The following is a 19,417-nucleotide window of genomic DNA, read 5'->3' on the forward strand; positions in this document are numbered from 1 at the left end:
TGATCACGTTTTTAATCATAGTTTTCTTTAAATTGCTTCTTTGAAATATTGTTTTTGGTAAGAGATAGATCTAGTACTTATTCCAAAATCTCCAATACGATCAAAGTACTTTATGGATCAGAATTTTCTCTAAGGAAATAACTATTTTGATTGCAATTATTTTAAAATTGTGCTAAAGATCTGAATAAAAGCATCGGAAAAGGGGTACTAAAGGAGAACAGAACTCCCTAGAAAATCCCATAGCCCAAGTGTTCCCTTAAAACAATTTTTACCCACAAAACTTTGAATCAAAAGCACATCAATCTTAAAGCAGCCCCAAGCAGGACCTGAAAATTGCCTATAAACTGTGTATTAATAATCTGCCTCGGTGCAGGACGGGCGTGGCACTGTTGTCCTCAGTTCCGCAATGAATTGGTATGAATTCATACCAACTCCGGCACATACAAAGAAAGAGCAATACTTGTGTGCAAACCGAATGAATTGTATTTATTTGTGCGCCATAATTTGCTTATTTTTGTTTCACGTTGTCACGTCTGCGGCCGGATTCGCATTGACCCGTAACAATTTTCCATATTTTTCGCTTTTACAACAGCCAGAGACAGAGTGTGAGAGGGCGGGAGGGCGAGAGGGAGGCGCAAAAAAAACTCATGCAGAAATAAAAGTTAAATAAAATACAATAAGTTATTACGGCCGATTGCGTTAATGATCATTTATAGCCGGGGTGAATCTGTGGGCTTATGTAAATGGATCCCCCTCTTCTGCATCCTGGTCCTGTATCGCCCAGTCATGTGATGTCCTGTTTGGGAGTCCCATCCGAGGCAGAGATTTATGCTTAAGTGATGTAAATGCTTTGCCATTTGACAGTTTATTGACTTTTATGAGTTAGTTTATTATGCTCTCTCTCTCGCATTTTTTTTATTGCCAAAAAGGGGGTAAGCTCACGGGCTGGATTCAAGAAACTTCCGTGTAATTGGGTGCGTGCCTCGAATAAGCAATGAGCCTACCATAATGTTCAAGGTTCTTAGGGGACGTCTTTTCCTTAATGTTTATGATCTGAAAATACTACGAGATTTGCGTTAATGAATATGATAAACATTTTCATGGCAATTGCTGTCAAAAGGGGGACACCAGATAAACATCTAAGGACACCTTGAGGAAATGAAAGCCAGGAAATTATTCATGAAATGTGTTGACAGTTCGGGTTGTTAAGTGAAATAAAGAAGGGGAAGGTTTGGTTCCTTGTTTCAATTAATCAAGGAATTGTGGAAAAAGTTTTGGAAAGATAAAAAAGCTATAGCTATAGCTATAAATAGCTATCAGCATATATGTGGATTAATGTATTGTATTCTTCTAGAAATATTTTTGTTTAATTTACACTGAAATTCGAAGAACATTGACTTACCTTGGCCCTCAATCAATATAAGACCTTTCTTGTTTTCTTTAGACCTGCAAAAAAACCCCCTCCATAAGACTCTTTTTTGCTAACCCAAGCCCCCAATCAAAGTCATTTGCATACACATTCAGTTGAATTTATTCTCATATTACTCATACGCACTGCTTACCGGCTAAACATTTCATTTCGGGGTTTTTTCCTTCGTCATTTTTTCGCATCTGTTTCTCGTTTTTTCATTTCAATTAAGCTAATTTGAATCCATTTACTATTATTGATTTGCTTTGGTTTTTTTATATGTTTTTTGTGTGTTTTTTTTTATCAATAATTTGGACATTCATTCTTTCGGTTGTTTGTAAAATTCATCAAAGTTTTTTTGTTTCGGTTTACATAGTTTTATCGGTTTAGTTTTAGCTTGAACAACATTTATGTAGAGTTGGGCATTTTCATATTTAACTATAAGGTAAAGTTGACAATGCATATGTATTGTATGTATCGTAAGGATTCGCCTCTCCATAAACATCGTTTTCCGCCTCCTTCATTTTCTTTCGTTAATATAATCGATTTTGTGGTTTTTCCCTCTTAAAAAACGTACAAAAAATGTGATTGATGAATGGAAAGTTGGCAGCAAAAATTGGCAATAGGCGGAACATATTCTCTATATATATTTATATAGCATAAAAAGCATTTTCTTTAATAATTCGTCGTACTTCTCTCGATTTTGGGTTAAGGTTTAGGTTTAGGTTTAAGTGAATTGCACACACAAAGTTCTATCACAGAAGATACAAAAAATAGGGAACTCAGCAGCAACATTAACAAGATCGGGTTCGGATTTGGGATGGGTATTGGGATTGGGTACGGGTATTGGATTTGGTACAAGCTCTATGCATAAATCAAAGCAAGGATGAGTGCGTACACCGGATACGGGGACGGGTACCAGCTGCGAGCGGCGGCAGTGGCAAAGATCTTCACGCCACTCCAGTCACTGAGTCCGGCCAGATTTCGGGAGGCAGCGCGCATCAGATACGTGGTGTTCCCCTTCAGATGCGAAATGATGAAACGCTGGCCTGGAAAGGAATGGAATTTGAGGAGAAGAGGTATTACTCAGCCAGAAATTGGATTTATTTTATTTTTATGTTCTTCATGATGTCCAATCCTCTACCCTCTACCTACTCACCTCTATGAAATGAAAAATCCCGCTGTTTGGCATGGCTCCAGTTGCCGGCGCTGAACTTGAACTCGCCCTCGCTCATGTACGCCACCCGGTAGCCAAAGATCTGCATCTCATCGGAGACATTGGTCATGCGGGGCGTGCGCAGATCCAGCTCAAAGGCATCCGCAAAGAGGCGCTTCAGCTGGAAGCGTGTGGGCCCCATGGGCTTGGCCCCCGCCAACAGCTTGATCACACGCTCCAGGCTTCCCAGCGGGTTGGCCACCTTGCATTTGTAGTCCCCGAACTGGCTGTCATTCCGGATGTTCAGCTGCAGCGTGGCCCCATAGTCGGCCACGAAGATGCGATGATTGAAGCCCAGGATGCCCTTGCCGTTGTGCAGCCAGGTGAATGATGGCGGCGGTTCGCCCATGGCGTCGCAGCTGAGATTGACGGCGCCGCCCACATACGCGTACTGCACGAGCAGCGTCTCGTTATAGAACCAGTGGGGCTTATCTGCAAAGAGGAAAAGAGAGATGAGGCACAGCTGGTGTAAGTCCTAAGCTTTGCAGATAGAAAGGGAGGTGGGGGCGGGAAACGGCCTGGTTTCGTTTGCTCATGCCTGCCCACACACACACACACACACACACACGAATGGAGGGGGAAAGTCGCATAGATAGGGATAGTAGGTGCAGAGCTGTTGCACTTTGTCGTTGTCTCTGCTTAAATCCCCCAATGAGACCTCACTGACACCGCACATGGCACATCAGTTACACTTTTTTTCTTTCTGTTTTAGCTTTTGCTCTGCGTCTGGTTAACTGTTAACCTATCTATGTATGGAGTACAGTGGAGTGGGAGTTGTAGAACTATCTCCAATTTTTGCTTTTTACTAGACTAAAACTTTGAATTAATTTCAAGTATGCAAATTACCAACCACAAATCGACGCCCTTTGGTCGCCTGAAGCAAAGATGCAAAGTGCAAGAAATCAAGGTTTATTTGAACAAGGTGAGGCATTTCCTTAGACCGCTCTCACGATTATTACAGATTTTATATTATTTGCGTTTTGTGTATGTAGAGAGCAATATTCCAACATGCTGCACCATCTAAAAAACACCGCTTAAAAATTACTTTAAAGGGCAGAGCGCACCTACTTTTTTCACTCCTGCTAATAACAAGAACAAACAAGCGACGATATTTACGACCTTGAGCCCAGCACGAGGAAGAAAAAAAACCAAGAATCGATGCAAAGCAGCAGCAGCACTTTCGTCTCTTTTTTGCCCCCACACTCACGCTCCCTCTCCTACTCCCACGGTCAAAGCTTATTTGCAGTCGGCGTCGCTGCTCGCTGACATGCTTTGGCATTGCATTCGTAAGCGGCAGCGGCCGGCGTGTCATTTTGAATTTACGATAAGCGGTACTTAGTGAATGGCAAAAAACGCAAGAAATTACGGAAGCTTAGGAATATTTCCCAAGTGGAGCATTTAATGTCGTTTTAAGCTAAATAAAATTCCATATAAAATGTTTTAGTAGGCAAACTTAATACCGGTGTTCGTCAAAGCTACTAAGAGCCCTGCTAGAACTGTGCATTGACATACCTATACATTTATTGAGCTCCCTTTCAATATGTACACCACTGTACATATTGCGATACCCTCTGCAACCTCTGGGGACACCTCCACCCTAAGCCCGATGCTCCATTGAAGCGTAAACTAATAGCACATTTTAGCATTTCGTCGTCGTCCTTTTCGTCCTTGTCGTTGTCGTTGTCGTCGCCACTGCGGCTCATTGAAGTTTATTGCTGAGGAAATGCAAACCTATATATTGCAGCATTTCATCTGTTCATCCGTTACGGTTCCTTCTCCATCTTCCATCTCGTCCTGCCCCCACTGCAGCTTCTGTGCTGTTGGTCCTAGTCCTCATCTCCTGCTCCTTCCCTACCTTCCCTAGCTAGTGGGCTGCAAATTAGTTTCGGTTTCCATTCGTTTGGTGTTTACTTTTCAGCGCCAGCTGGGCACACTGCAATGATTTGAGGGCTGATGGCAACTCTGGATCGACCCACCGTTTTGGAGGTCCAATTTGGGTGCTGCTGCTGCTGCTGGCTTGTGCAAACCTTCGTCCTGCAGTCATTAGTAAAATTCTGACGGCAACTCAATTGGAGAGAGGCGTTTTTGGGTAGAATCAGGGGCATGTGTATTTGGGGCACTGGGGAGTGTTAACTCAAGCCCCCCCAATGGAGTGGAGTTGACTGAGCTTCTATTTGGTTTGCCTGGTGTTGGTTGCTTTATGAAGTCAAATGTACATACATATGTTTCGATATTGATGGGGGCACTTTGGATTGGACTCTGCTCCCTGGCTATGTCAGCAATATTAATGAGTCTCAAGAGAGGGCTTTCGTTGTTTTTTTGTTTGGGTACACAAGCAAGAATTTATTGGGTACGAATGCATAAACTATGTTTCCTATGTTTGAGTAATCGGTGTGCCCTTTGACTTGGTTTATGTTCGATTGACCGGTAGCTCAGGATTAACTTTTCCTGTCACTGCAACATCACTTACATACTCAGCTTTCCCCTTTATGTCCCTCTGTTTCCACTTAATCTATTCGCTTGATAACTTCTTTGTCTCATTATTTGTTATATACTCCCAATTTAACAATTGTCTTTGTTTCCCCAAAGCCAATTACGGACAGCTTCCAAGTAATATGTTCATTAGAAAATTTGCATCAATAATTTGCATTTTCCTGCCACTTGACCCTGACATGCGGAAGGAGATTCGCTGCCTGTCCTTGTCTCTTCCTACATCTCTCTCAGAAGCGTGTAGGGTCTCAGAAGCAGCTTGAAATCTCATTATAGCCAACGAAGCATGTTCCACTCCCCAGAGAGGGAAAGCGAGGGAGAAAAGGACCAGGATGCCACGGGGGAAAGAGCAGCTTAAATAACTTTAAGCTGCTATCAGCAAAAGATTTTGTTGCAAAGTCTAAGCTCAATTTTCAGCTTTCAAAGGGGGGACGACACAGAGAGAGTCCACACAGTGGGGGGCGGGATGGAAAATGCAATTGCCAACAAGTGGGGGGTACAAAATAAATTCTAGATTAAATATTATCAAGTGTGGCACGTAGCAGGAATTCTCGGGGGCAGGACTGCAAGTGGGTGTGTCTGTATGTGCTGCAATCTGAGCTTACCAAAAAAATAGCAGGAAGAGAACTAGGGACATGGGTATCCATGTCCGTGCCCCTTCGCTCATTGTACTTACGTTGTATCCTTAGCAATATCGTTATTTGATCGGAATCCGAAAAAGTTGGTGTTATACGCATGGCACGACACGTATACTCCCCGGCATCCGCCTGGCTGACATTCCTGATGTACAGACCGTTCGACAGGCGATTGTGCTTCGACGAGTTCACAGCTGATAGAAAAAAAGGGTTCGGATGGGGGATAGGGAAATAGTTGCATAGTTAACAAGTTTGCCATGCCACGTGGGGGGAGGAGAAAGTGGTGGGTGTACTCACTGTTTATGTATTCGCCATTGTAGAGCCAAGAGACTTCCGGTGCTGGCATACCCTCCACGAAGCAATTGACCATCGCGTCGCGTCCTTCCCGCACCGACTGCACTTGTTCCGTTTTGCCAAATGAGATTTTCTCTAGTGGGGGTTCACAAATGGCAAGGAAGAAGGAAATACGTTGGTCAAATTACTCAGTAAATATTGTACATTGGGTCATGACATCCTGTACATATCTACATCTGTGTGTATGGACACTTTGATTTCTTTGCTGTTTACATGGTATCTTTCTTGATTGGTAAGTTGACACACATTTGTGCAAAAGTACGTTAACTCGGGGTGATATTTAGAATACAGCTAATGCAGAGCACTATTCAATGTTGAAAACAGTCAGTCCAATATTGAAATGAAAGTTTGTTCTAGGAGGACCTACTTGAGGACCTGTTTTGAGAAGCTTTTCACCCTATCTAAATAGTTGAAAAAGAAAATTAGCTCTAGAACATAACTAGCGGTCTGGTTCTCGTTTTTCTCTATATGTGTTTCACATCTCTTATCACAATTAAATAAATAGATAACAAACTTTAAGCTTGTAGAATAAATTACTGAAAAATATCTAGTTGTTGGAAACTGGGACTCCCAATTAGACGGGCTTTAAAAAAAACATTCTCGAGGTAAGTCCATTTTGTTTTGGCCAAGACTATAGGCCCAGGAATTTCACAGAGATGCGTTGTATCAGTTTTTGGAACTTAAAATAAATTTATATTTATTTGAAACATTTTTTGTTATTCCAAGCCAAGTTAAAGACTTTCTATGCGAACAGGTTTGGCAACAATTTTTATGACTTTCATTTTTCCCCTCTTTTTTTGTACCCAAGTCTGGAGCCAACTTACGATTTACGAGAAGTTCAAAGGAGGAAAAGAACTCGCGCTCGGTATTCACATTCCGATTCTGGTTGCCATTTCCATAGCCATTCACTTCGCAGGTCCAGTTGCCCCTGTCGTCCAACGAGATGTGCTCAAAGACCAGAGCCAGAAGACCTAGAAAAAGATGAAAGAGGAATGTAACTCCCATCCAATGGATATAGTATCCACTGAGAGGATGAGCGGAGGACTATTACCCGTCTTCTTTTCGATGTGCACTCGACCCTTGGTGTTCTCACGGGTTTGGCCGCGGGGATCACGCCACTTGGTGTCGATATCCTTTTGTACTGTCTGGCAGAAGATGATGAAGGAGTCATTTACAAAATGCGTTATTGATGGCGTCGATGGCTGCAGCCTCAACGGAGGCGAAGACGAGACGGGGGATGCGTTGCCTTCCAGATGTCCAAGGATTGCAGCTGCAATTGGAGAGAAAAAGAGAAAATTTTTGCATGAAATTTATCACTTTTTCCGCGAGCTGAAAGCTTGGATGGCAGGGCTAAGGAGTAAGCCTGTCAGGCAGGAGTTGGCGGTAGATGAGGTCAAAGGAATGGACCTAGATGGTAGTTCTGCTCATAAAAAATAATCATAATTCATATGGACAGCCAGTAGGTTTTTTATTTCATTTTTCCACAGTACTTTATCGTATCGTTATTCGTTTTTCCTTTTATTTCACTGGATTTAATTAGCTTTTCATTCGCCTCCGCCTCTGCCTCCATTGAATGCATGAATCTCTAAATAGAGAGTATATTCCTTGTGAAATATTCAAGCATCTGATTAACCCCTCTACCCCTTCAAACCCCTTTCAACTTTGTGTTGCATTTTTAATAGAAATTCCTTTGCTGCAGTCTCGCGTTCTGTTTTTTATGGAGAGAGAGAAAGACAAATTGACGAGCAAGGAAAGAAATACTGATTTTTTAAATTATAAAAACAAGAAAATTACAATATGAATTATCAAAAGTAGGAAAAACTATCAAAAAAAATATATTGTGCATCATTTGATTGACGAATCACATAAAAATGAATTTAAATAAATTAAATCAAACTTACAAATTGTATAAAAGATGTACACGGACAAAAAAATACATGCTATAGAATATGGAAATATGCAACAAAAAATGTTTAAATTTGTATTCTATTTGCATTGATTAAATGTTGTTTGTGCAAACACTCGGGGAAACGGGAATACAATTTTGAACAGATTCCTGCAGCGCAAAAATTCCTTAAAATCGGATTAAATTATTAGTATTTGTATATCTTTTAAAAAAGGTACGGATGCTTTTGAAACGTATGTTATTGCCACATATTTATATGAAACTATTATTCTCTGTTAACCGATTAATAAGATTATCGTTATGTTTTTACTAGGCCTGATGTTTGAGGTGAAGATTTGCAACATTTAGTACCAATGTATTAAACTTCCACTGAACGTGGAACTGCCAGTGTTACGACGTTCATTACGCCAAAGGTAGCATTCGTTTCAGGGTTTATTTTTAATTTAATTATCAATTCACATCACCAATAAAGCCAAAATAGAAAAAAAAAATATAAAGTGGAGCCAGTAAAACAGTAAAACTCATTTCAGCGTAATTTTTTCCGCACAGCAATAAATTTAGTTCACTTTTCTAAGTAATTTTTTGTAGAAGAGCATTTCATCGACATCCTTTTATTTTGTTATACCCAAAGGGACGCATTCCTGAATTCCCACCACGCGATATTTTTCCTTTTTTTTATGGCCACCACGCCCATCCGGCTAACCTTTATCCGTTTTACCCCGCGACTCTTCAGTAATGGGACTGACTAAAATTTCCGATAAACAATTTGAGAGGTTTTTTTGGTGCAGACAAAATTGAAAATAAATACCCAAAAACTATTTGCAAAAAAACAGGAGTACAAAAAAGTTGTTCCCTTGTTTGCTTTCATTTTTAATATTTTATTTATATTATTTGTTTGCTGCTGTGTTTCTGATAGCTGGCGAAAATAATGATTGGTAATTGAATCTATTGGTAGCAGAGGAAAGCACAATATATTTGTTATTCAATCTGTAGGTTAGGTTAGTCAATGTATTATTCAAGCTAAAAGTTTTTCATGAAATTCTGGTTGAATTTTGCATAAAATAAAAGGGAAACGAAAGAACAGTTAGACATTTGAATAATTAAAATATGCTTTTTGATTATTGAAATATTCACGCAGTAGTTTTACGAACTTTTAAGAATTTTTTTTGTCAAGAAACATTTAACTAAAATTTGCATTTTGTCAGTCTCAATTTCATAACAAAATAAAATTAATTTTCAAAAATATTTCAACGCTGCTTCATCAAAGAACTTTAGCCAATTAATTTGAAAGATTTTTACTAATATCTAATGTCATTTCCGTCTTTGGCCTGTCCTGGCCAGGTCCAATGCTGCCATCCCACACCCTTCTCGAAAACCATCGAAAACACTTGGCCCAGAGAGTGAGGCAACAAATCCATCAAATTGAATTTAATAATATTTTATTTGAGTGGCAAAATGCTACGTACGTAATACGTATGTACATATGTGTGCGCAAAATGTTCGAGTAAATCCAATAAAAATTCAAATTCGCCTTTTAAAAATTTTGTAAGCAATACGCACACGTAACATATAATGTAGTATATATATATGTATATATTTGATATATTCATATGTATGTATCAACACATGCACATATAAACGGAGGTACAATTTCTGCAATTGGATTGTTAGGGCTGGGCTCCTTTGTGTGCTGCATATCAATCATCCTGAAGTCGCTGATAGTCTAAGGGGAGGTTGAGGTGCCGGAGCACTAGTACTGAAAGGTAATATCCTTTCAATTTGTTCTGCATCAGCATATTTTTTATGCGATTTTATATTGAATCCAATATTGTTACATTTTGTGTAATTTAGGTCTTGTAAAATGTAAGAAAATTGTAGCAGGAAGCATTTGCAGTACTTTTAGGATGTGTTTATTCTGCATCATCGTCTGCTATTTCCCAGCTATGTTCTGTCTGTAGCAACATTCTTTCTTTGTTATAATCCAGAAAAAGGAAAACAGGCTTCCATTATTGCCAAGATTAAAAGATTATTGCATCTTTTTTAGTAATTTTTAGAGAGCTGATTAAATTTTTCATGTTTCTTGGATGCCAATAAGATCCGTGATATAATTCCACATTCATTGCTAAGCTATGGATATATATCTAGACTTTGTTGTTTCGTAAGCCTATCCTCTTTTTATCTTTCATTTCTATCCAATCTCTATAAATAGTTTTGTTCTACATAGAATGTCTTTACTTTGAGATACTTGTTCTCTTTCTTTGCAACATTTCAAAGCTTGTCAAGTGACTTGAGATGGGTACTTACATCTTCTTCATCTACTTCCCCATACTTGACCCCATCTCCCACCACCTACTCTGCCTCCTACTTTCTTTATATTTGCCCATCCCCTCATTTTACAGTGTTCCCTTTGGTCTAATGAATTCCCACATCTTTGCCATCTTTGCCATCATTTGCGTTTCATCTTCAAGGGGCCTCGTGGCCATGGGCTAATGTGGGTTAAGGTTGCCCCAACACGCCCTATCTTGCCGCACATGGGTTGCTTAGTATCACTCACGTTTCCCCTCCACTAAAATGTTCCATTCCATACTTTTAGGCGGTGCATGGGGCGTATGTGTAATATTTTCTTGCCACATTGCAAACAATAAATTCCTCTTCGGGTGTTTTGCTGCAGAGACAACAGAAGTTTTCCGCAAAAAACAACAAAAAAATGCCCATAAAGAAAGAAATGTTTCTCTCTGAGTGCTTAATTCCACTAGATTTGAACACGAGAACAGAGATTTGAAAAGCGAGAGAGAAACGAAGGAAACAAACATTTCTTTTAGTTGGATGAACATTTCACGCTAAAAAGTATACAACAAAAATAGTACTAAAAATCATTGAAATAAAAATTCAAATGGTTTCAAATGGTATCGTACATTTTTTAATATTTTAAAGTATTTTTGTTAACTGTATTTAAATTACAAATAAAATAATCTTGATAATCTTTACACCACCTTTCTGGCATTGCTTTTTATCGCCTTTCTAGGCATCGTAAACTTTCATCCGATATCATTAAAGCCCCATCAAAGTAATCCACCCACGCCCACACCCACACACACCCCTAGCCACCCACAGGCAGCAACCTACTCGGCACAAAAGCAAAGCCAAAATTAACATGGCCAAAAGCAAAAGTTATGCCAAAACAAATGAACTCATTTGGCATTCATTTCATTTATGAAAACAGAACAAGAAAGAAAAAATTTATTGTGGAAAGAGAAACTTTGTGCCACAAAAGCAAGAGTTACGAGTACTTTTGCTTAAGGGGTAAACCACAGTATAGAATCCTTTCTTTTAAGGATGGAGGATGTAGGGTAGAGAGGGGGAGAACGGGGGCTGATCGGGGATTATCCTACCATTCTGTGAGAGGAGCAGCAGAAGCAGCGAGCAGACGACTATCAAAGTATCCATAGCTCCAGTAGTGGGTTATCCTTTATTCAGTTATAATCCTTAATCCTTAATGGTTAATGGTTGATGGTTAATTTCACTGAAATTGCTTTCTGTTGTAGATTTTTTTGAGTTTATTTCACTTGGACTTTCGTGTTATCCCTTCTTGAGAACCTTGGCAGTTAATTATGAGGCTGTTCACTTGAGGGATAATGGCACAAGACTGCCGGGGCGACTCATGTGTCAACCGTGGCCGGAAAAGCGGCAACAACAACACTTTCACTTTGGCCAGGACAATGGCCAAGGCAATGGCATGACATCATCAGCCTCATGGGCATGGGCATGGGCATGGCCAACATCATCATTCGCTTTTCGGCTGTTGTTTTTTTGTGGTTCTTTTGCTTCCGTTTATATATCTTTTTCTTAGGCACTGGCACTTGGGGAAACACTTGGATTCAGAGAGATGGGCAGGACACGCGGTGGTGGGCCGGTGGTGAACATTTCCGGTGACATATCCTGCGAACGACTTTCCCACGTTCAAATTCTCGCGCTCTACTTGGCGAACGGCCGTCGTCCAAGGCTGTGGCCTCGTCGTTGGGCATTCAGGCGATCCATTGCAGGCGGGCGACGGTATTCGACTGAAACTGCATTCGCACACGGAGGATACTCCCCGACAGGACTGGACTCGGGCTCTCAACGAAGTTCACGCGAGCGCGTTCGAGCGGGTTACTCCTTTTCTGGCCTTCTATTTCCTCTATTTCCAGCCGCGTTCACGTTCGAATCGTTGCGAAATCAGAAAATACACTGAAGTCATCGTGAGTCCTGTGGCATCCTTTTTGGCGTATCGCCAGGAAGTCGGCCGAAAAGGAAAAACTTCTTCTTGCACGCAACTTCGTGGGAATCGCAATGTTGGCACACTTTTCCGTCGTCCTCGGGGGAAACATTGTTGCCGGCGAGAGGGATGTTTAGACACAATTTCTAGTTCGAAATGTTGCAGGAGGACTTTTCAGGGGGAAGGATTTGTGGTGGAAAGCCTCTTTTTGTGTTAGGGGAAACAGAATGTGAAATAATTTTCACCGATTTGCTATAAAGGATGAAGTGAAGGATGATGAGCTTTCTTGGGTATAAATCTGTGCCCTACTTGGACAGGACCAAAGTTGAGGTTTGGAACAGTTTCTAACCCTGGTGTCCTATATTATGGGAGAATATTATGGCATACTTCCTATAAATATAAACAAAACCAAGTTTGGTCATCCAGAAGGAAGAAAAGTGAATATCTAGTATAACAATTTATCTGAAAAAATTGTAGTATAACCTCTCAATCCTTTAACCAAAAAAACTCATAAATTCTCATGCAAAAGCTTTTATTTATTCAATCGGGAATCATTCACATCAACCATAGTAGACGTAGGGCGAGGCATAGCCCACAGCGGGATAGCCAGCCGAGTAGACAAACTGGGGCACCGGTGCCGGATTGGGGCCCGGCGCAGGGGCAGGCACAGCGAGGACAACAGCCAGCAGAGCGGCGAGCAACAGGAATACCTGAGGAATATATGGGAAACACTTGGGTATCAAAGGGAAGGGTAGGCCTTTGGCAAACACTCACCAGCTTCAGCATGATGGAAAGAGTTAATTCTACGACTTGACAAACAGAATCGAACTGCACTCGATGTTTGCTCGATTGCAGCCTTTTATATTCGGATAACAAACATTGCGGAATAAAGAAAGGGAAGGGGGTCACCGAGGAAGGGAGGGAGTCTAAGCAGCTTTATTGTAGTGCTGCTGTCATCACACTGCTGACTGCATCGGGAGACCCGGGGACCCGTTCCCACATTTTGTTATTCCATTTGCATTCGTTGGCCAAGTTTATGGCTCATTATCGGGCTTAACGCGCTCGGTTCGCCTAATGCCTGCCAAATGCGAATACAAAGAACATTATTGTTTCTTAATCTGTTTGCCCACTATATGCCGTTAACGACATCGTCACTACCATCATCATCATCAGCAGCAGCTAGCATCCTCCTCGACTCACTTCCTCCCATCCTCCATACTCCTCCAAAGAGTGTCGCTCTTTATTTTGACTCTTTTTTACTGGATTCTTTTGGTTTGGCTCTTCGTCACGGGTAAACATTTGGCTTTGTTTTGGTTGAATTCGATTGATTTCGGAATTGAAAAGTACATGATTTCGCAGTTTTTATGTGATACACTTTGGGGGCACGAAGGCGATGATATAAGAGGATTTGTTTTGGCAATACGAATGGAAGAGAACTTGAAAGTATTATTCTAAACAATGAAATGTGAAGTACTTATTATAGAAAGTTCTTTATTTATAAAAAGAGTATAAGAATGTTAAGATGAGAATATCATCCTTCTAATGAAATGATAAAGAAAAAGTGTGCTACCCTTATATTCTAAGATCGAATGAAAAATGATTTAAATTAAGCATTCCTCACTTCAAATATTTTAGAGATGTAGGGCCTCTTGAAAACGCTTAAACTGAAATCTCATTGAGTGTAATTTCCTTCTTAATCAGTTAAATTATTGTATGGACATTGAATTTCTTCAATACTTCGCCCACAATATTTCTGCGCAATTGATTGTAACTGAATTTGAGTCGCCAAATACTTGAAATTTTGTTAAGAACCAATACGAGTACACCCGACAATGTCTGGAGATCATCAATCACCTGAATAGAAGCCAAAAGTGGCGACAAGCAATCCCCAATTAAAATGCACTGAGCGTAGCTCGCAAAAATTCTACTATCTCACTGTGCTGAAATCACGATACATTGAAGGCCAGTTCTATAACCGAGAGTGATTCCATCGCCGGAGATCGACAAAGAATAAGAAGTCATTAGAATGCGAAGGGAAATTGGTGTTCTCGTCTGTCAAAAACTATCAAAATAGAATCAAAATACAAATACAAATACAAAACGAAAACGAAAACTATTGCGGAATGATGTGAGCAAAACAGAAATGGCCATAAATCCCATAGAGTGCTTCCAGAAGTGCGACATCATAAATAAGTCATGAGTGTGACAAATTCGGGGACTGGGAGATAGCTACGAGTATATAAGACCCGTGAGTGGGCTTCAACAGCATCAAACCACAAAGTGCAATCGCTTCAGTAGCATCAGAAACCAGAAGGAAAATCAATTCAAGCAAAATGTTCAAGCTGGTAAGTTTTAGAACGGTTAAGGACCTATCCTCAGGAAAGGACTTCAGAACTAAATGCGAATTCCCAACCCATATCTATATCTAATACCATATTCCACCATATCTGTTCACAGCTGGTCGTTGTCTTCGCCGCCCTCTTTGCCGCTGCCCTGGCCGTGCCTGCTCCTGCACCACTGCCACGCGCCGCACCAGCCCCCATTCCCGTTGCCAGTCCGGAGCCCGCACCCCAGTTCTACTACGGAGCCAGTCCCTACGCCTACTCCGGCGGCTATTATGCTGCCTCCCCCTACTCGTACTACGGCTAAGTGCTGTGGCTTAACCCCTGGATTGGATGGCTAACAAACACCCGCACAAATGGTCGGCGATTCGTGATAATGGACTTGATAATGGACTTTGGAATTTGAGCTAATTAAGTTTTTCTCTTCAGTCATAAAAGTTTTTCAAAAAAGCGCACAAAAAAATGAACAAATAAAAATGTTGCAAAATTGATTTTTGATGACAATTTCGTTTTGGTAGAATCGAGCTTCTGCTTTCGCTGTGGGTAACAAAAAGTAAGGCCCAGTGGAAATTGTGAATCAGTTTGGACGGCAGCATCGCAAATGGTTCCATGGTGTAATGGTTAGCACTCAGGACTCTGAATCCTGCGATCCGAGTTCAAATCTCGGTGGAACCTGAATTCTGCTTCGCGGTATTTTTTATAGAAGTTCGAATGGAAATATTATGTGGTATGCATTTTTGATAAGCTACGAGTAATGTGTACTCTGACACTAAAAAGGTATGCATTTTTGATAAGCTACGAGTAATATGTACTTTGACACTAAAAAAAAAGGTAAGGTATTTTTAAAAGTATATTTATACTTTTTTTGTGCATTATATTTTTATTACATTGTTATGTATAAATACGTACAATTTCCAATTGTTGTTTCATTTCTATATGGAATGAAAAGATACAAAAATCGGCCTCTGTAAATTGGTAACTCAGCATTTTATGTGCTCTATGAAGTATCTTTATGAGTTTTGTCCAACTTTTGTCAGGTGGTTCCATGGTGTAATGGTTAGCACTCAGGACTCTGAATCCTGCGATCCGAGTTCAAATCTCGGTGGAACCTTGATATAAAATTTTCTTTATTTTAATTTTAGGTTTCTTAATTGTGTATTTGTGTAATTACATTTTACTTATAAGCTCCACTTTAAGTAAATTGATTTAAATTAATCTAAAACAAAATTAAAAAAGCTCGCTGACTCTTCTTGGTTTATGAACTGCCTAAATGGTTTATGTCTCTGGTGAGAGCAACATTTTCCGCGATATGAAAAGCATTCGAATGAGGAAATGTTTTTCTTCCGGATAGAAAATAGTCATTAGTAATGTTTAAAATAATTTCGGAAACAGAATATAAATTAGCTAACGGAAATAGAGTACAAAGAGGACCGGTTGACAAGCAAAAAGTGTTAAAATTACATAACATTTCTCGCGCACTTACGTTTTATGCTTTCATCTTATTTGCTTAAACCTTATTTTAGACACAATCAAAGAAAAGGAAGTGCTTAGAATTAGCCAGTCATTTGGACAATTATTTCATTAATCGGACAAAATTATTTATTCAGGGCTCAGCTTCCTTCCTAGCTAGTTAAATCAAATCGAATATCAAAATCGACGAATTTGAGTTCCGATCATGGACAGAGAGCAATTAACCCGTTGTCGACCAGTGGGTATCAAAATTTTATATCTTGAAGAATTTTAGCTCAGTTTAGGGTAGAGATATCGTGGTTTTTTTATGCAAGGATGAAGGATAGGATAGGATGCAGCTACAGGAGTAATTTGCAAACAGTACTCTTCGCGGTTTAACTAAAGTTTCTCACCTGTTTAAATAAATTTCTGTACACCTTAGCCCGGTCATTTCTTTCGGTATATTTAAGGTATATTTTGAAAATGAGACGGTATATTTCTGGAAGTCGGACGGTATATTTTATGGATAAATCCGCTGCCACACTGGCAGCGTTGGATGCACTTTTGCAACCGTTTTTGTGCTATTTTTTGTGCAAAAATAATAAATAAAATATTCAGTGTAAGAATAGAACAACACTTGAGATTAAATGAAACAGAATACAGTTGAAATCGGCTTGAAAAAATGCTCGCGTTGTTTTCGTGTGTGGCCTGTGGTGCTGTTGCTTCCACCTGCAACTCAGCTGGCAGCGATGTCAAAGTGCGCGCATTAAATATTTAGAAAGAGACAGCTGCGTAGCTCTCCCATGCATTTATCAGGTCTACCTTCCGAACTTTGATTATGTGGAAACGCTCGCTCAAAGTCATAGTAGCCCTCGTCTTGAGCTTGATGTTCACCGTGTCCCTAGTGAAGATTGTTCTATTGATCTGGACATCGTATCCCGCCTGGCTGCAACGCTACACCGACGCCGAGCGCCCTTTGCCCACCGTTGAGGAATGGCTGGATTCGGAGCAATTGTCAGCCTACAAAAAGTTATTTCGCGATAAAGGTGAGTCTTGTAATGCAATCCCTTGTATTGAGTTTACGGTTGCAGATGTCGGGGCATTGGCATTCCTCCTTATCGTAGGTTCAGCTGTGAATTATTGCGATTTGGGTTTCTTTTGTTGATATTTATTATTTGTTTGTATCACACTCATTGTATCAACCTCTCTCACTCTTACACTCAGCAAGTGCTCGCGCTCTCACGTGTCAAATGTTTATGTTTGTGTGTGTGTGTGAGATATTTTGTGTAGTTTGAAAGCTCTCTAAAGCTGCATTTTGATGTGCTTTCAACACGTGCTGCAGTAAATAATCTGTAGAGAAAAAAAATTAAAAAATTGAGTAACACGAAAATTCAACTAAATGCACTGGAAGCAAAATTAGAAAAAATACAATAAAATCGAGTTGAAAAAGAAAAAAAAAGATTTTCAGAAATCAAGGTTCCACCGAGATTTGAACTCGGATCGCAGGATTCAGAGTCCTGAGTGCTAACCATTACACCATGGAACCTCTCTGAACGCCGTGCAACACCATTAGCGGTAAAAGCCGTTCAAAGATGATCTTCTATTATATTTATCTTTAAACTAAATGATATTAACAACAAAAATACATACCAATATAAAAACAGAATTCGTCGTATTAACAGAAATATTATTAAAAAACAAAATTTCACTTCAGGTTCTACCGAGATTTGAACTCGGATCGCAGGATTCAGAGTCCTGAGTGCTAACCATTACACCATAGAACCGCTTTGAACAAGCATCGCTTAGAGGCAGTTTTCTAGTCAAGCGATGACCTGCTCTGACACCACAGATCGTAGAAGAGAAAGTTGATCAACAATTTTAGGGCTATTAATAAAAACCTGATCTATTGTTATTATTTGGTTCCCTCGCAGGTAAACAAGAGACAAATTTGTTGCTATTGCTAGGGCTGCATAAGTTAATATTCCATACATTTTATGAGATTTAACTCGCTTCATTACGTGCTGAACTTTTCGTAAAAATTACACACGCTAATTAAGCACATGGTGCCCTGAATAATTGTAATGTAATTTTAATAAAGGGCGCCAAACAAAAAAACAACCTGCTGGAATATATACTCCGAGAGAGAGAGCAGCCCCAGGACGTAGCAAAAGCTTTTTCTTTACTCCGAATCGGGTCTTCGGCTCCTGAATCCCCCGAAAGTTTTCTGTGTCAGAGACTCAGCAGCCAGTCGCAGGCCTCGCGTCTTTTTCGGACTCGTGCCTGACTAGGGTTTCGGTATAAAATCAATCGTAAGTGTCCTTAAATGCTCAGTTTTGGTTTTCCTGTGAAGCGCGCTGGGTTCACACTCCACGTGCTCGCGTTTTTCCCCCGTTTTTCTTTGGTACCAAGCAAAAAATAAATCTCACAACAAAACTTATAATTAAAATTCTAGCAGAAAAAAAAATAATAAAAACTGTAATAGACGCTGAAAGTTCTTACTTTTTGTGTTAGTTTCCATCGCGTTTTCTAAGTTCGTCTCTTGTTTTAATCGAAGTAAACGTTGTCAAAACATTTCGTGACACCGAGGACAATAAAGCCCAGAAACAATAACCAAAAGAGACACACGAAAAAGGAAAAATAAAACGTTTTTGGGGTAGCCCTAACCTACTTATTTCGGTTAGCACGTGTTCCCAAACTCTCATATTCGCCCATCACATAATCCTGCGATAGATATCCCAGCCGGTTCCACTCAAAGCTAATGATGCATGGCTAATCCTTATAATACGCGTTACGGGTAAATGAATGCTGGAAGAAAGCAAATTTCGCGCCGTACAATTTTCCACATTTTGGCATATTAATTTTTTATTGTTGGCGGGCGGTGGGAGAGGCTGGAGAGAAGTACGGCGCTGGATGCCCCATTGGGGTGTTCACACTTCAATGCGCAGTTATTTTATAGGCCTTAGCACTCCCGAAGACCCCCATAGACCCCATCTGTTCTGTTCTGTTCGGCTCGTGTGTTCCATTATCCTATCTAAATAAACTGACTCATCCGCAGTGTGTGTGTGATTCTACATGTTTGTTTTTCTGTTATAATGTTAAATGTCACTCGATGTTGGGGTTTCGGCCTGGTCGCATCGGTGTCCGCTCATAAAGAATTAATTGCCAATTAATTTTGATGACACTCTTCTCTTCTCTTTTCTCTCCATTTTCGCACTTGACCGTGTCCAGGTCCATGTCCACTTGAATTCTGGTTGTCGTACTCCTTTCCCGAGACCCCCCAACACACGCGCTTAACCTTTAAATCGCATTTACTTTTGACCTGCATATTAATTAATGGGTTAACAGCACGACATCCCGAAAAA

The 19,417-nt window shown here is 40.2% G+C and overlaps 4 protein-coding genes and 4 non-coding genes across 10 annotated transcripts in view; 4 read left to right on the forward strand and 4 right to left on the reverse strand.

Annotated features, from left to right (window-relative positions):
• Positions 1-1,610: 1,610 nt before the first annotated feature.
• Positions 1,611-12,344, reverse strand: LOC4817533 (neural cell adhesion molecule 2). Its single transcript, XM_001356911.4, has 7 exons — positions 11,402-12,344; positions 7,155-7,373; positions 6,928-7,074; positions 6,047-6,178; positions 5,791-5,943; positions 2,568-3,056; positions 1,611-2,457 (listed from the first exon to the last, which is right to left on the reverse strand). The coding sequence occupies exons 1-7, from the start codon at positions 11,454-11,456 to the stop codon at positions 2,273-2,275; spliced, it is 1,380 nt and encodes a 459-aa protein (XP_001356947.2). The 5' UTR covers positions 11,457-12,344; the 3' UTR covers positions 1,611-2,272.
• A 435-nt stretch (positions 12,345-12,779) lies between these two features.
• Positions 12,780-13,175, reverse strand: LOC4817534 (neuropeptide-like 4). The gene is made up of 2 exons (XM_001356912.4): positions 13,039-13,175; positions 12,780-12,974 (listed from the first exon to the last, which is right to left on the reverse strand). Exons 1-2 carry the CDS (start codon positions 13,048-13,050, stop codon positions 12,825-12,827), a joined length of 162 nt encoding a protein of 53 aa, XP_001356948.2. The 5' UTR covers positions 13,051-13,175; the 3' UTR covers positions 12,780-12,824.
• A 1,284-nt stretch (positions 13,176-14,459) lies between these two features.
• On the forward strand, positions 14,460-15,094 carry Nplp4 (Neuropeptide-like precursor 4). Its single transcript, XM_002132811.3, has 2 exons — positions 14,460-14,609; positions 14,722-15,094. The coding sequence occupies exons 1-2, from the start codon at positions 14,598-14,600 to the stop codon at positions 14,911-14,913; spliced, it is 204 nt and encodes a 67-aa protein (XP_002132847.1). The 5' UTR covers positions 14,460-14,597; the 3' UTR covers positions 14,914-15,094.
• A 115-nt stretch (positions 15,095-15,209) lies between these two features.
• On the forward strand, positions 15,210-15,281 carry TRNAQ-CUG (transfer RNA glutamine (anticodon CUG)). Its single transcript has one exon. It is a non-coding gene; the product is annotated as a tRNA-Gln (tRNA).
• Positions 15,282-15,645: 364 nt separating this feature from the next.
• TRNAQ-CUG (transfer RNA glutamine (anticodon CUG)) lies at positions 15,646-15,717 on the forward strand. Its single transcript has one exon. It is a non-coding gene; the product is annotated as a tRNA-Gln (tRNA).
• Positions 15,718-16,564: 847 nt separating this feature from the next.
• Positions 16,565-19,417, forward strand: part of LOC4817536 (apoptosis-resistant E3 ubiquitin protein ligase 1) — a 29,102-nt gene continuing 26,249 nt past the window's right edge. For all 3 annotated transcript variants that reach the window (XM_015180832.2, XM_015180830.2, XM_015180829.2), the window contains exon 1: positions 16,565-17,101. In XM_015180832.2, the coding sequence (XP_015036318.2) occupies positions 16,894-17,101 (208 nt within the window). In that variant the 5' untranslated portion in view covers positions 16,565-16,893. The remainder of the gene's footprint in view (positions 17,102-19,417) is intronic.
• TRNAQ-CUG (transfer RNA glutamine (anticodon CUG)) lies at positions 17,530-17,601 on the reverse strand. Its single transcript has one exon. It is a non-coding gene; the product is annotated as a tRNA-Gln (tRNA).
• TRNAQ-CUG (transfer RNA glutamine (anticodon CUG)) lies at positions 17,768-17,839 on the reverse strand. The gene has a single exon. It is a non-coding gene; the product is annotated as a tRNA-Gln (tRNA).

This window comes from Drosophila pseudoobscura, chromosome 4 (assembly GCF_009870125.1).
Source record: "Drosophila pseudoobscura strain MV-25-SWS-2005 chromosome 4, UCI_Dpse_MV25, whole genome shotgun sequence".
Lineage (NCBI taxonomy): Eukaryota > Metazoa > Arthropoda > Insecta > Diptera > Drosophilidae > Drosophila > Drosophila pseudoobscura.